Source organism: Erythrolamprus reginae, chromosome 5 (assembly GCF_031021105.1).
Source record: "Erythrolamprus reginae isolate rEryReg1 chromosome 5, rEryReg1.hap1, whole genome shotgun sequence".
NCBI classification, from domain to species: domain Eukaryota; kingdom Metazoa; phylum Chordata; class Lepidosauria; order Squamata; family Dipsadidae; genus Erythrolamprus; species Erythrolamprus reginae.
In genome coordinates, this window is record NC_091954.1 from 1,568,434 (window position 1) to 1,580,902 (window position 12,469).

The 12,469-nt window shown below is 41.6% G+C and overlaps 1 protein-coding gene across 3 annotated transcripts in view; it reads left to right on the forward strand.

Moving 5' to 3' along the window:
* DYDC1 (DPY30 domain containing 1) overlaps positions 1-9,633 on the forward strand; it is a 29,569-nt gene extending 19,936 nt beyond the window's left edge. For 2 of the 3 annotated variants that reach the window (XM_070751934.1, XM_070751935.1), the window contains exons 2-6: positions 1,769-1,949; positions 3,867-3,989; positions 5,308-5,403; positions 7,715-7,831; positions 9,482-9,633. In XM_070751934.1, the coding sequence (XP_070608035.1) occupies positions 1,803-1,949; positions 3,867-3,989; positions 5,308-5,403; positions 7,715-7,831; positions 9,482-9,523 (525 nt within the window). In that variant the 5' untranslated portion in view covers positions 1,769-1,802 and the 3' untranslated portion in view covers positions 9,524-9,633. Of the gene's footprint in view, positions 1-739; positions 820-1,768; positions 1,950-3,866; positions 3,990-5,307; positions 5,404-7,714; positions 7,832-9,481 lie in introns of those variants that run through there. The other variant, XM_070751936.1, reaches the window with a different exon arrangement.
* The last annotated feature ends 2,836 nt before the right edge of the window (positions 9,634-12,469 follow it).

Consider the following 12,469-nt stretch of genomic DNA (forward strand, 5'->3'; position numbering starts at 1 on the left):
TTCTATCCTTTCCCTGATATTTACTACTACATGTTCTTATTCTCTTCAACTTTCCATGGCATCAGACCAGAATATCTCCCGGACCGCCTTCTGCCCCACGAATCCCAGCAACCGATTAGGTCCCACAGAGTTGGCCTTCTCTGGGTCCCGTCGAGTAAACAATGTCATTTGGCGGGTCCCAGGGGAAGAGCCTTCTCTGTGGCGGCCCCGACTCTCTGGAACCAGCTCCCCCCGGAGATTAGAACTGCCCCCACTCTCCTTGCCTTCCGTAATCTCCTTAAAACCCACCTTTGCTGCCAGGCATGGGGGAATTGAGATATCTCCCCCGGCCTATACAATTTATGTATGGTAGGTTTGTATATATGTCTGATTAATAATGGGGGTTTTAAAATGTTTTTTAAATTATTAGATTTGTTATGAATTGTTCTATTGCTGTTGTGAGCTGCCCCGAGTCTACGGAGAGGGGCGGAATACAAATCTAATGAATAAATAAATTTGTATTGGACAAAATAAATAAATATTTATTTAGCTTCCCCTTCAATCTGTATGAAGATCTGATTTGAGATTAATATAGCATAAATGTAATATAAACACATGCACATATATCCACCCACCTTGCTGGCAGGAGGCATAAATTCTGGTCGAAATCAGACATAATGACTCCAGGGAGATGCACTATTGCTGAGTTGCTAAGATACAAAAGAAACATCTTCATCTTCAGCTATTCACAAAGCTGCTCCCAAGACATGGAAGAGAGGAGCAAGGGGAACATGTCCTGTGGTTTGTTTCAAATTGACAACGCTCCTTTTTCAAACTAAGGTGTGTCTGGTTTTGGAGGTGCATCCTATGTATGCTTTTAAGCAGACCGAGCACAACTGGCAGTTGTTTTCCGTTGGAACAGGATTCTAGATTCTATTAGCGGTTCCCAACTGTAGGACAGTTTCTCTAGTACTGATTTCTGGAAGGGTAAAACCTATCTTGGCTTCATTTCAAAATCATCATTTTTATTATAACAACAACAACTTCTTCTTCTTCTTCTTCTTCTTCTTCTTCTTCTTCTTCTTCTTCTTCTTCTAATTTCTTCTAATTTCTTCTTCTTTTCCTTCTTCTCCTTTATCTTCTTCATCATCATTTTCTTCTCCTCCTCCTCCTTTTTCTTCTTCTTCCTTTCCTTTATCTTCTTCATTTTCTTCTTCTCCTCCTCCTCCTTCTTGATCTTGGTCTTCTTCTTCATCATCTTTATCTTCTTCTTCGTCTTCATTTTCTTCTTCTTCTCCTTTATCTTCTTCATTTTCTTCTCCTCCTCCTCCTCCTCCTTGATCTTGGTCTTCTTCATCATCTTCTTTATCTTCTTCTTCGTCTTCATTTTCTTCTTCTTCTTCTCCTTTATCTTCTTCATTTTCTTCTTCTCCTCCTCCTCCTCCTTCTTGATCTTGGTCTTCTTCATCATCTTCTTTATCTTCTTTGTCTTCATCTTCATCTTCTTTGTCTTCTTCTTCTCCATCTTCTTTGTCTTCTTCATTTTCTTCTTCCTCTTCTTCTTCATTTCCTCCTCCTACTTCCCCTTCTTCTTCTTATTCTTCTTCTTATTCTTTCTTCTTCTAATTCTTCTAATTCTCCTTCTGCTTCTGCTTCTCCTCTTCCTCCTCCTCCTTCTTCATGGTGTTTTGATCAGAGGCTCAACAACTTATAATCATTGGTCATGGAAACACAAAACCGCGTACACTTTAATTTATCAATCAGCCTGTGTTTTCTTTCTTTCTAATAGATCTCTCTAATCTAGAGCTATTTGGGAACCAACCATGGAAAGCGCCTACCTCAGAAGAAGCCTGGGCGCTTGTTTAGCAGGAGGCCTAGCTGAAATCTCAGAACATCGGCCCTCGGATCCCATCTTGTACCTGGCCCACTGGATCTACAAGTACAAGAAGAACATGATCGAAGAGCTGCAGGTGGGGGTTCGGCTCCTAATCTCCTGCGGGGGGCTCTGCACAATTTTGAAGGCACCTCAGGATTTTCTGCAATGTCAGAGGGTGGGCAGTTTTTGAGGGTTCACTCGGTATTCCTTGTCCTTTCAGTACTGAATGTAGTTTTTTGTTCTTTAACATGGTCGGTCAGATTTTCCATTTGCAGGAACTTTCACGAGGCCTATGAGCTCCTGGGTTTCAATGTGAAAGCCTTTCAGCTCTTCCTTGTAGAACTTTATACAGTTTATGCATGGTATGGTTGTGTGTATGTTTGCTTTTAATAAGGGTTTTTTAGTGTTTTTTAAATTATTAGATTTGTTGTACATTGTTTTATTGTTGCTGTGAGCCGCCCTGAGTCTGCGGAGAGGGGTGGCATACAAATCTAATTAATAATAATAATAATAATAATAATAATAATAATAATAATAATAACAACAACAACTTTGTCCACTTCTCTTCCCTCCATCTTTTCCTTTCATCTTTCTTTATTTCATCCTTCCCTTCCCTCCAACTTTTCCTTCTTTCATCTTTCTTTATTTCATCTTTCCCTTCCTTCCATCTTTTCTTTCTTCCTTCTTCCTTTATTTCCCTTTTCCTTTCCTTCCTCTTCTCCTCGTCTTTTCCTTACCTTCACCTTTTTCTTCCTTCCTAAATAAATTCTTCATTTATTTCCCTTCCTTCCTCTTTCCACTTCCTTCCCACATACTCACTCAATTACTCTCCCTCCCTCCCTTCCTTCCTTCCAATACCTTAAATACAATATAGATGAATAGAATAGAATTCAGAATAGAGTAGAGTAGAATAGAATTCAGAATAGAGTAGAGTAGAATAGAATTCAGAATAGAATAGAGTAGAATAGAATAGAATATAATTCAGAATAGAGTAGAGTAGAGTAGAATATAATTCAGAATAGAGTAGAGTAGAGTAGAATATAATTCAGAATAGAGTAGAGTAGAATAGAATTCAGAATAGAATAGAGTAGAATAGAATAGAATATACAGTAATTCAGAATAGAATAGAATAGAATTCTTTATTGGCCAAGTGTGATTGGACATACAAGGAATTTGTCTTTGGTGCAGATTCTCCCAGTATACATAAAAGAAAAAGAGACATTTGTCAAGAATCAGGAGGTACAACACCTAATGATTGTCACAGGGTACAAATAAGCAATCAGGAAACAATCAATATTAATAAAAAATCTTGAGGATACAAGCAACAAGTGACAGTCATACAGTCTTAAGTGGGAGGAGATGGGTGTTAGGAATGGTGAGAAAAAACTACTAGTAATAGTAGTGCAGACTTAGTAAATAGTTTGACAGTGCTTATTTGTTTAGCAGAGTGATGGCGTTTGGGAAATAACACATTTTATTTAATATAAAGTGAAGAAAGGGGAGTTTTGCTACTCAGGCTTCAGGTAGAGCCAACATTTAAAACAGTGTTTCTCAACCTTGGCAATTTGAAGATATTTGGACTTCAACTCCCAGAATTCCCCAGCCAGCGGGGAATTCTGGGAGTTGAAGTCCAAATATCTTCAAGTTGCCAAGGTTGAGAAACACTGATTGAAAACAACGTTCTTTGCTGCTTATTCTCAGTGTTTTGAAGGTGGCAGAAATAGAGAGAGAAAGAAGTCCAAGGGGATTGGGGGCTGCCTTCAAACTCCTTTTGATGGACTGACGGGGGTCCCCTCCTTTTGCCATGCATGTGGTCAGTTTTTGGGAAACGGGCGGCACTTGGAAATTAAAGTGGACGGCTTAGCCTGCTCCTCTCCTTCCATTGTTCTCCGCTCTCTTGGTATGCAGGACGGGCCTTGAGTTTGCTCCGCTTCCACCCACAAAACCTGATTTTTCTAAAAGGCCCTGCAGTTGTGGGAGCTGTCAAATGATTGTTTTATTGCCCCCTTAGAGGAAATTGGAGAGGGAAGAACTGGAGCGAGAGCGCGAGGAGGCTCAAAAGGAAGTGGAGATGCTGGAAAAAATGAAAGAAGAAGAACTCTTGATTCAGCAAAAGCTGGAAGTAGAGAGACAGGTAGGACACCTTTCTTTCTTTTTTGAAAAAGGACATATTTATGTTATAATTGCTGTTTAAGTCTTGGGTAAAGACCATGGGTAAATGTGTGTTCCTTGATTTAAAATATTGTATTTTGCAATGTTTATTTTGTATTGATTGATTGGTTGGTTTTGTCCAATACACAATGAGGGTTTTAGTGGGTATACACATAGTAAAATATATGATGAAGGTTATAGAGGAGATACTCGTAGTAAAATATATCTAAGAAATAATAGAAAAGAAGATATAGGAATAAGAACATATCAATGAAAGAATAGAAGAAGAGATATAGGAATAGAAGAAAGGTACAGGAGATATTTATTTATTTTATTTATTTATTTTGTCCAATACACAATGAGGGGTTTAGTGGGTATATATTTATCTATATACACATAGTAAAATACATGATGAAGGTTATAGAGGAGATACTCATAGTAAAATATATCTTAGGAAGAATAGAAGAGCAGATATAAGAATAGAACATATCAATGAAAGAATAGAAGAAGAAATATAGGAATAGAAGAAAGATATAGGAGATCAATAGGACAGGGGACGGAAGGCACTCTAGTGCAGTTGTGCACACCCTTTACTGACCTCTTAGGAATCTGGAGAGGTCAACCATGGATAATCTAAGGGTAAAGTGTTGGGGGTTTGGGGATGACACTATGGAGTCCGGTAATGAATTCCACGCTTCGACAACTCGGTTACTGAAGTCATATTTTTTACAGTCAAGTTTGGAGCGGTTAATATTAAGTTTAAATCTGTTGTGTGCTCTTGTGTTGTTGTGGTTGAAGCTGAAGTAGTCGTTGACCGTCGTTGCAGCATATGATCTTGTGGGCAATACTTAGATCGTGTTTAAGGTGTCATAGTTCTAAGCTTTCAAGACCCAGGATTGAAAGTCTAGTCTCGTAGGGCAGTGTTTCCCAACCTTGGCAACTTGAAGATATTTGGACTTCAACTACCAGAATTCCCCAGCCAGCATTCGCTGGCTGCAGAATTCTAGGAGTTAAAGTCCAAATATCTTCAAGTTGCCAAGGTTGGGAAACACTGTCACAGTGGGTTCTTTTTCGAGTGGAGGAGTGAAGGGCTCTTCTGGTGAAGCGTCTCTGGACATTTTCGAGGGTGTTAATGTCCAAGATGCGGTATGGGTTCCAGACAGATGAGCTGTATTCTAGGATAGGTCTGGCAAAAGTTTTGTAAGCTCTGGTAAGTAGTGTGAGATTGCTGGAGCAGACGCTCTGAACCAAGGGAGCCTCAAGGGAGTGAAACTTTGCTAACTTCCATGGGATCTTTGCAGGCCCAGATGGAACGAGAGCAGGAAATACGGGAGAAGATGGAACGAGAGAGGGCAGAAGAGCTCCTGCAGGAGCAGAAACGGCAGGCGGACATGGAGGTAAGAGACATGGGGGGGACCCACACCGCCCCCCAAGAAAGACAGTCCCAGGCAGAAGGGAGGAACCATTTGTTTGTTTGTTTGTTTGTTTGTTTAAAAGCAACATTTATTTAAAAGCAACATGAGAAAATATTATTTTACTGAAAGAGTAGTAGATCCTTGGAACAAACTTCTAGCAGACGTGGTAGATAAATCCACAGTAACTGAATTTAAACATGCCTGGGATAAACATAGATCCATCCTGAGATAAAATACAGAAAATAGTATAAGGGCAGACTAGCTGGACCAGGAGGTCTTTTTCTGCCGTCAGTCTTCTAGGTTTCCATTCGTTCATTTATTTATTTATTTATTTATTTATTTATTTATTTATTTATTTATTTATTTATTTATTTATTTACCTACCTACCTACCTACCTACCTACCTACCTATCTATCTATTTATTAATTAATTAATTAATTAATTAATTATTTATTAGATTTGTATGCCACCCCTCTCCGTAGACTCGGGGCGGCTCACAACAATAACAAGAACAATGTAAGAACAAATCTAATAATTTAAAAAACACTAAAAACCCCATTATTAAAAGCAAACACACACACAAACATTCCATTTATTATTTATTAATGTACATCTCTTGTATAGTTACAATGGGTCAATCTTGGTTGCTCAGCCAAAAGTCCTGTTTCCTGTTCTTTTAATTATTATTAATATTATATTGATGGTCCTTGACCATAGAGGGGCGGCATACAAATCTAATAAATAAATAAAATGTATATATATATTTATTAATCTAATTCATATCTATTTTTTTATTCGACTTCTATGCCACCCAATCAGGGCGGCTTACAATAATAATATTATTTAATAATTAATAAATCTAATAATATAATAGAAATACAAATACAAATAGATACAGAGCAATAAAAAGAAGCTGAATAAAATCTAAAGTAGTGTTTCCCAACCTTGACAACTTGAAGATATTTGGACTTCAACTCCCAGAATTCCCCAGCCAGCATCCGCTGGCTGGGGAATTTTGGGAGTTGAAGTCCAGATATCTTCAAGTTGCCAAGGTTGGGAAACACTGATCTAAACTATGTAAAAGCACGTATTAAAAGAAATATGCCGTCCAAATCCTCAAGGACTCTGGGCGGTTTACAAAAAAACCCCAAACAACGTTTAAAAGAACAATTTAAAAAATAATTACAAAACCCTAATAAAAGCCATACATATCTCTCAATATCTCTCATTAAAGGGTATCGGTCAATGTCAGAAAAGCCAGGTCTTTACAGCTTTGCAGAAGTCCAGTAGGGTGGAAAGGGTATGGATCTCCGGGGGCAGCTGCTTCCAGGAAGTCAGAGCTACCACAGAGAAGGCCCTTCCCCGCGGCCCCGCCAGTTGGCATTATTTGGTTGACGGGACTCGGAGAAGGCCAGCCCTGTGGGCCCTTATCGGTCACTGGAAGGTATACGGTAGGAGGCGGTCCTGAAGATAGTCGGGCCCTAAGCCATGCGAGGGTCGCCCAGAAAATAATGCCCCACCACATTTTTTTTCTTGCACACAACTTGCATACAAGAAAGAATGGTGTTTCTTCTACACTCCCTATTTTTCCACCTAATCTCCGTCCCGTTCCGTGGCCTTCCTCCAGCGAGACACAAGGGCGTGGATGCCATGTTGGTACCACTCCTTGTTCTTGTCACGAAGCCATTTCTAACGGCCTCCCCCTCTGTGCCCAGCGACTAACCGTATTTCAGATTCTGCAGATTCTCCATCAAGTGCACACAAACGTTTGTGAATGTTCCCAACAGTTTCTTTCCCCACAGTGAGAAATTCAATGACGACACACTACTTGTAACGTATGTCACTTACAGGTGCCATTTCGAAACACGGCTGCAGCTACACTGTCTGAAGAGACACAAAATTTACACACGCACTCCTGACAATTCCAATAAGTTTCGCATTCTGTAGGTTGAGGGGGGGAAATGTGGTGCATTACTTTCTGGGCGACCCTCTTAGGTGATGACCAACACCTTGAATTGCATCCGGAGACTAATTGGGAGCAAGTGCAGCTTCTTCTGCAGTTCAACCGAAGGCAGCTGAGATTAGGAGAGGCTTGAAGATTTCCCGGTGTGAGGCGCCTGTTTTGCGACCTTCTCACTCTCCATTTAAGGAGAAGAATAGGGGGAAAAGTGTTGATATCTCAGCCCAGGGAGGCCACTGCAGATGAGGAGGGTTTTTGTCCACGTTAGTTGGGTTGTTATTCCCCATAATCCCCAACCTATGGAGGCGATTGAATGACGTTTTTTCTTCCAGGCGAAGGCTGCCGCCGAAAAGGAAGCCATTTCAAAGACTTTGGCTGAGCTAAGTGACAAATATGGAGCTCCTCATCTCAGTCGGGTTGAAGAGATCGACGAGATGGAACAATCCGAAGTAAGTCAGTTACTCTGCCCATTTATCTATCCCTGCCATCGTTCCCTGCTCTCTCTGCCCTCTTTCTCTCTCTCTCATACACACGTACTCTCTCTTCTCTCTTCTCTCTCCCCCATCTCCCTGTCTCTCCCCATCTCTCTTCCTTTCTTCTCCCTTTCTCCTTTCTCTCTCCTTTCTCTCCCCCTCTCTCCCCTTTTGCGGCCCTCCCTGTCTCTTCTCTCCTTTCTCTCTCTCTCTCACCCCTTCTCCACCTTATCTCCCTGTCTCTCCTCTCCCCTATCCTCCACCTCTCTCCCCCCTCTCCTCTCTCCCTGTTTCTCCCCTTCTCCCCCGTCCTTTCTCTTCTCCCCCTCCCTCCCTCCCCCCTCTCCTCTCCCTGTCTCTCCCTGTCTCTTCTGTCTCTCTCTCCTGTCTCTCCCTCTCTCTTCTGTCTCTCCCTCTCTCTCCTGTCTCTCCCTCTCTCTCCTGTCTCTTCCTCTCTCTCCTGTCTCTCCCTCTCTCTCCTGTCTCTCCCTCTCTCTCCTGTCTCTTCCTCTCTCTCCTGTCTCTCCCTCTCTCTCCTGTCTCTCCCTCTCTCTCCTGTCTCTCCCTCTCTCTCCTGTCTCTCCCTCTCTCTCCTGTCTCTTCCTCTCTCTCCTGTCTCTCCCTCTCTCTCCTGTCTCTCCCTCTCTCTTCTGTCTCTCCCTCTCTCTCCTGTCTCTCCCTCTCTCTTCTGTCTCTTCCTCTCTCTCCTGTCTCTCCCTCTCTCTCCTGTCTCTCCCTCTCTCTTCTGTCTCTCCCTCTCTCTCCTGTCTCTCCCTCTCTCTCCCTCTCTCTCCTGTCTCTTCCTCTCTCCCCCCCTCTCCCCCTCTCTACACATCTCTACACATCTCTCTCTCCCCCCCTCTCCCAGTCTCTCCCAATGTCTCCCCCTCTCTCCTTTCTCTTCCTTTCTCCCCGCTCTCTCCCTCTCTTCCCATCTCTACACATCTCTCTCTCCCTTCCCCCCTCTCTCCTCCATCTCTCTCCCCCTTCCCCCTCTCTCCCTCTCTGTCCTTCCTCTCTCTCTCTCTCTCTCCACTTCTCTTCCCTAGTTGTCTATCTATCTGTCCATTTATCTAACCACAGTATCATCCCTCTGTCTATTAGCTATCTATCATAATATAACACACAATAAGGGAGAATCTATTTTCCGAAGCACCAGAAGGCAAGACAAGAAAACACGGGTGAAAGACTGACACAACCTGGAACTGTGGTGAAATTTCCTGACAGTGAGAACAATTAACCAGTGTAACTGCTTGCCACCAGAAATTGTGGCTGCTCCAATACTGGAGGCTTTTAAGAAGGGATTGTCTCAAATGGTATAGGGCTGTGATGACAAATCTATGGCACGCATGCATTTGCGCACTGGTCAGCTGATTTTCGGCCTCGGGAAAAGCCGTTTCGCCCTCTGGACACTTCAGGATGCTTCTCTGAAGCCCCGGAGGCAAAAAAAATGCCCAATGGACAAACTGGAAGTTCAAAAAACCCGCACTTCCGGTTTGATGTTGTGCTGTTTTTTTGCACTCAGGAGGGTTTTGGGCTTCACAAATTCCAGCAATCCTACAAAATTGCCTCAGTCTCTCTCCCCTTTCTCTCTTTCTCCTTCTCTCTCTCTCTCTCTCTTTTCAGCATGCCTTCGCTACTGTAGTCGACTCTGAGGGAGAACAATAAATAAATGCTCCATTCGATTCCAGAAACAACATGAAACTCATCAAGGAGACTTGGAATAAGTTAAGTCAAACTGAAAATTTAAAAATAGATAAATAAATTGCCGCCCAACATGCTTCGTGTCTTATGTTTTCTTATTGGAAGATGTACCGATATGATGGTGAGATCATTATAAAGTCTTCTTCGAGTCTGCAAAGACTTAGGGCTTCAAAAACATTCTTCACAAAGAGTAACAATGAAAGAGCTTGCACACCAATAAGAGCTGGGAACACTGTTTGTACCTGGTTAGGGCTGGAAAGAAACATTTTGAGCAAGTTAAACCAATTAAAAATAATCCCTGTGAAGACTTAGGGCTTGGAAAACGTTCTTCACAGAGAGTAACAATGAAAGAGCTTGCAAGCTGGTAAGAGCTGGGAACATCATTAGCACCTGGTTAGGGCTGGAAAGAAACTTACAGTATTCAGAGCAAGTTAGAGCAATGAAAAAAAATCTACAAAGACTTAGGGCTTGGAAAACATTCTTAGCAAAGAGTAACAGTGGATACGGAGACGGGCGGCATACAAATCTAATAAATAAATAAGAGCTGGGAACATTGTTAGCACCTGCTTAGGGCTGGAAATAAACTTATTTGGAGCAAGTTAGAGCAATGAAAAAAACCCTGCAAAGACTTGGGGCTTGGAAAACATTATTCGCAGAGAGTAACAATGAAAGAGCCTGCAAGGTAAGAACTGGAAACATTGATCGCAGCTAGTTAGAGCTGGAAAAAAAAGTTGCATTCAGAGTATAAGACGCACCCAAATTATCAGCCTCTTTTGGGGAGAAAAAAGGTGGGTTTTATACTCCAAAAAATACGGTAATTGAGACAGGTTCCTTTAGCTAAACCTGAGACGTCTTCTGCCCAACCACTGTAAAGAATGCATCCATAGTTATATGTCTCCCACAGCTGTTGCCATCCGACCAGATCTGAAAACTGATAGGGAGCCCAGAATAAAGTTGAATTCAGTAAAGATGTTTAACCAGCCAGATTGATATTGAGAATCGGAATCCACGCCGTGCTATAAATAAAGTGAAGACGGTAGAGGCAGCTGTCTGGGGGTCTCCAAATTCAGGGTCTTTCCCTTGCTACTCATGCCAGCCTCAGGTTTATGACAATCACAGGCAGTAAAGCTATTTTACTTACCATTCATAATCATCACAGTTACCAGATACAAGGGTAACCAGAAAGTAATGCACCACATTTTTTTCCTTCAACAATTATTTACTAAACACAATGAAAGTTACACCCAAGAAAGAACGGTGTTTCTTCTACACTCCCTATTTTTCCACGTAATCTCCGTCCCGTTCTATGGCCCTCTTCCAGCGAGACACAAGGGCGTGGATGCCCTGTCGGTTCCACTCCTTGTTCTGGTCACGAAGCCATTTCTGCACTGCAATGGCCTCCTCCTCTGTGCCCAGCGACTAACCGTACTTCTGTCGACTGCAGATTCTCCATCAACTGGACACAAACGTTTGTGAATGTTCCCAACATTTTGTTTCCCCGCAGTGAGAAATTCAATGACGACACGTTGCTTGTAACGTCCGTCACTTACAGGCGCCATTTCGAAACACGGCTGCAGCTACACTGTATGAAGAAACACAAAATTTACACACACACTCCTGACAATTCATATGATGTATATCTAAAGTTTTGCATTCGTACCATTACTGTATCAGTAAAAAAAAATTGCAGCCCTTCACTGTGGACACCTGACGGTTTCAGCGTCCCGCCGTTGTGTGATCCCCTTCTGCGATCTTCTGGACAAGCAAAATCCACGGCGGAGCCATGTTCTTAACATAACAAGTGCAGTGATTCAGTTAACAACCGTGGCAAGAAAAGACATAAAGGGAGGTAAAAAAAACCACTTAACACCCATTTCTCTTAGCAGCAGAAATATTGACTCATCTGTGTGGTAAGTTGAGGGCTACCTGCGATGACTCGCTCCTTCGATCGGATGATTGGGGTGGTTTGGAAAGCTGCCTTTGGCTTCCGGACTCCTCTGAAGGCTCTCCAATTGGCCAAGGGCCATCCAGGTGGGTGGGAGTCTCTGCACGAGGGGAGGTGGCTCGACCAATGGCAGAGGCGATCAGCTGTGGGGAGCTCCAGGTCCGGTTCGGGTTCAAAAGAGGACAACGATGTTTGTGTCCTTCAAAGGAGGGGGAAACTTCAATAAACAACATCCTTTGGCATACACAGGGAGGGCCTTTCGGGGTTGCCAATGTGGTTCCCTGATTTTATACGTTTTAACTTTCCACTATTTTCCAACATTGAATGATCGAGTAGGTTGTAAACAGTTTTCACAGAGTGGCTAGAATAGAATAGAATAGAATAGAATAGAGAATAGAATATGGAATAAGAGTAGAATGGAATAGAATATAGAATATAGAACATGGGAGATGGACATAGGACATAGAATATAGAATATAGAATATAGAATAGAATAGAATAGAATATGGAATAAGAGTAGAATGGAATAGAATATATAATATAGAACATGGGACATAGGACATAGAATAGAATAGGATAGGATAGGATAGGATAGAATATAGAATATAGAATATAGAATATAGAATATAGAATATAGAATATAGAATATAGAATATAGAATATAGAATATAGAATATAGAATATAGAATATAGAATATAGAATAGAATATGGAATAAGAGTAGAATGGAATAGAATATATAATATAGAACATGGGACATGGACATAGGACATAGAATAGAATAGGATAGGATAGGATAGGATAGGATAGAATAGAATAGAATAGTAGAAAAAGATACATTTGTCAAAAAACAGGAGGTACAACACTTAATGATAGTCATAGGGGTCAAATAAGCAATCAGGAAACAATCAATATTAATAAAAATCTTAGGATACAAGCAACGAGTTACAGTCACACAGTCATAAG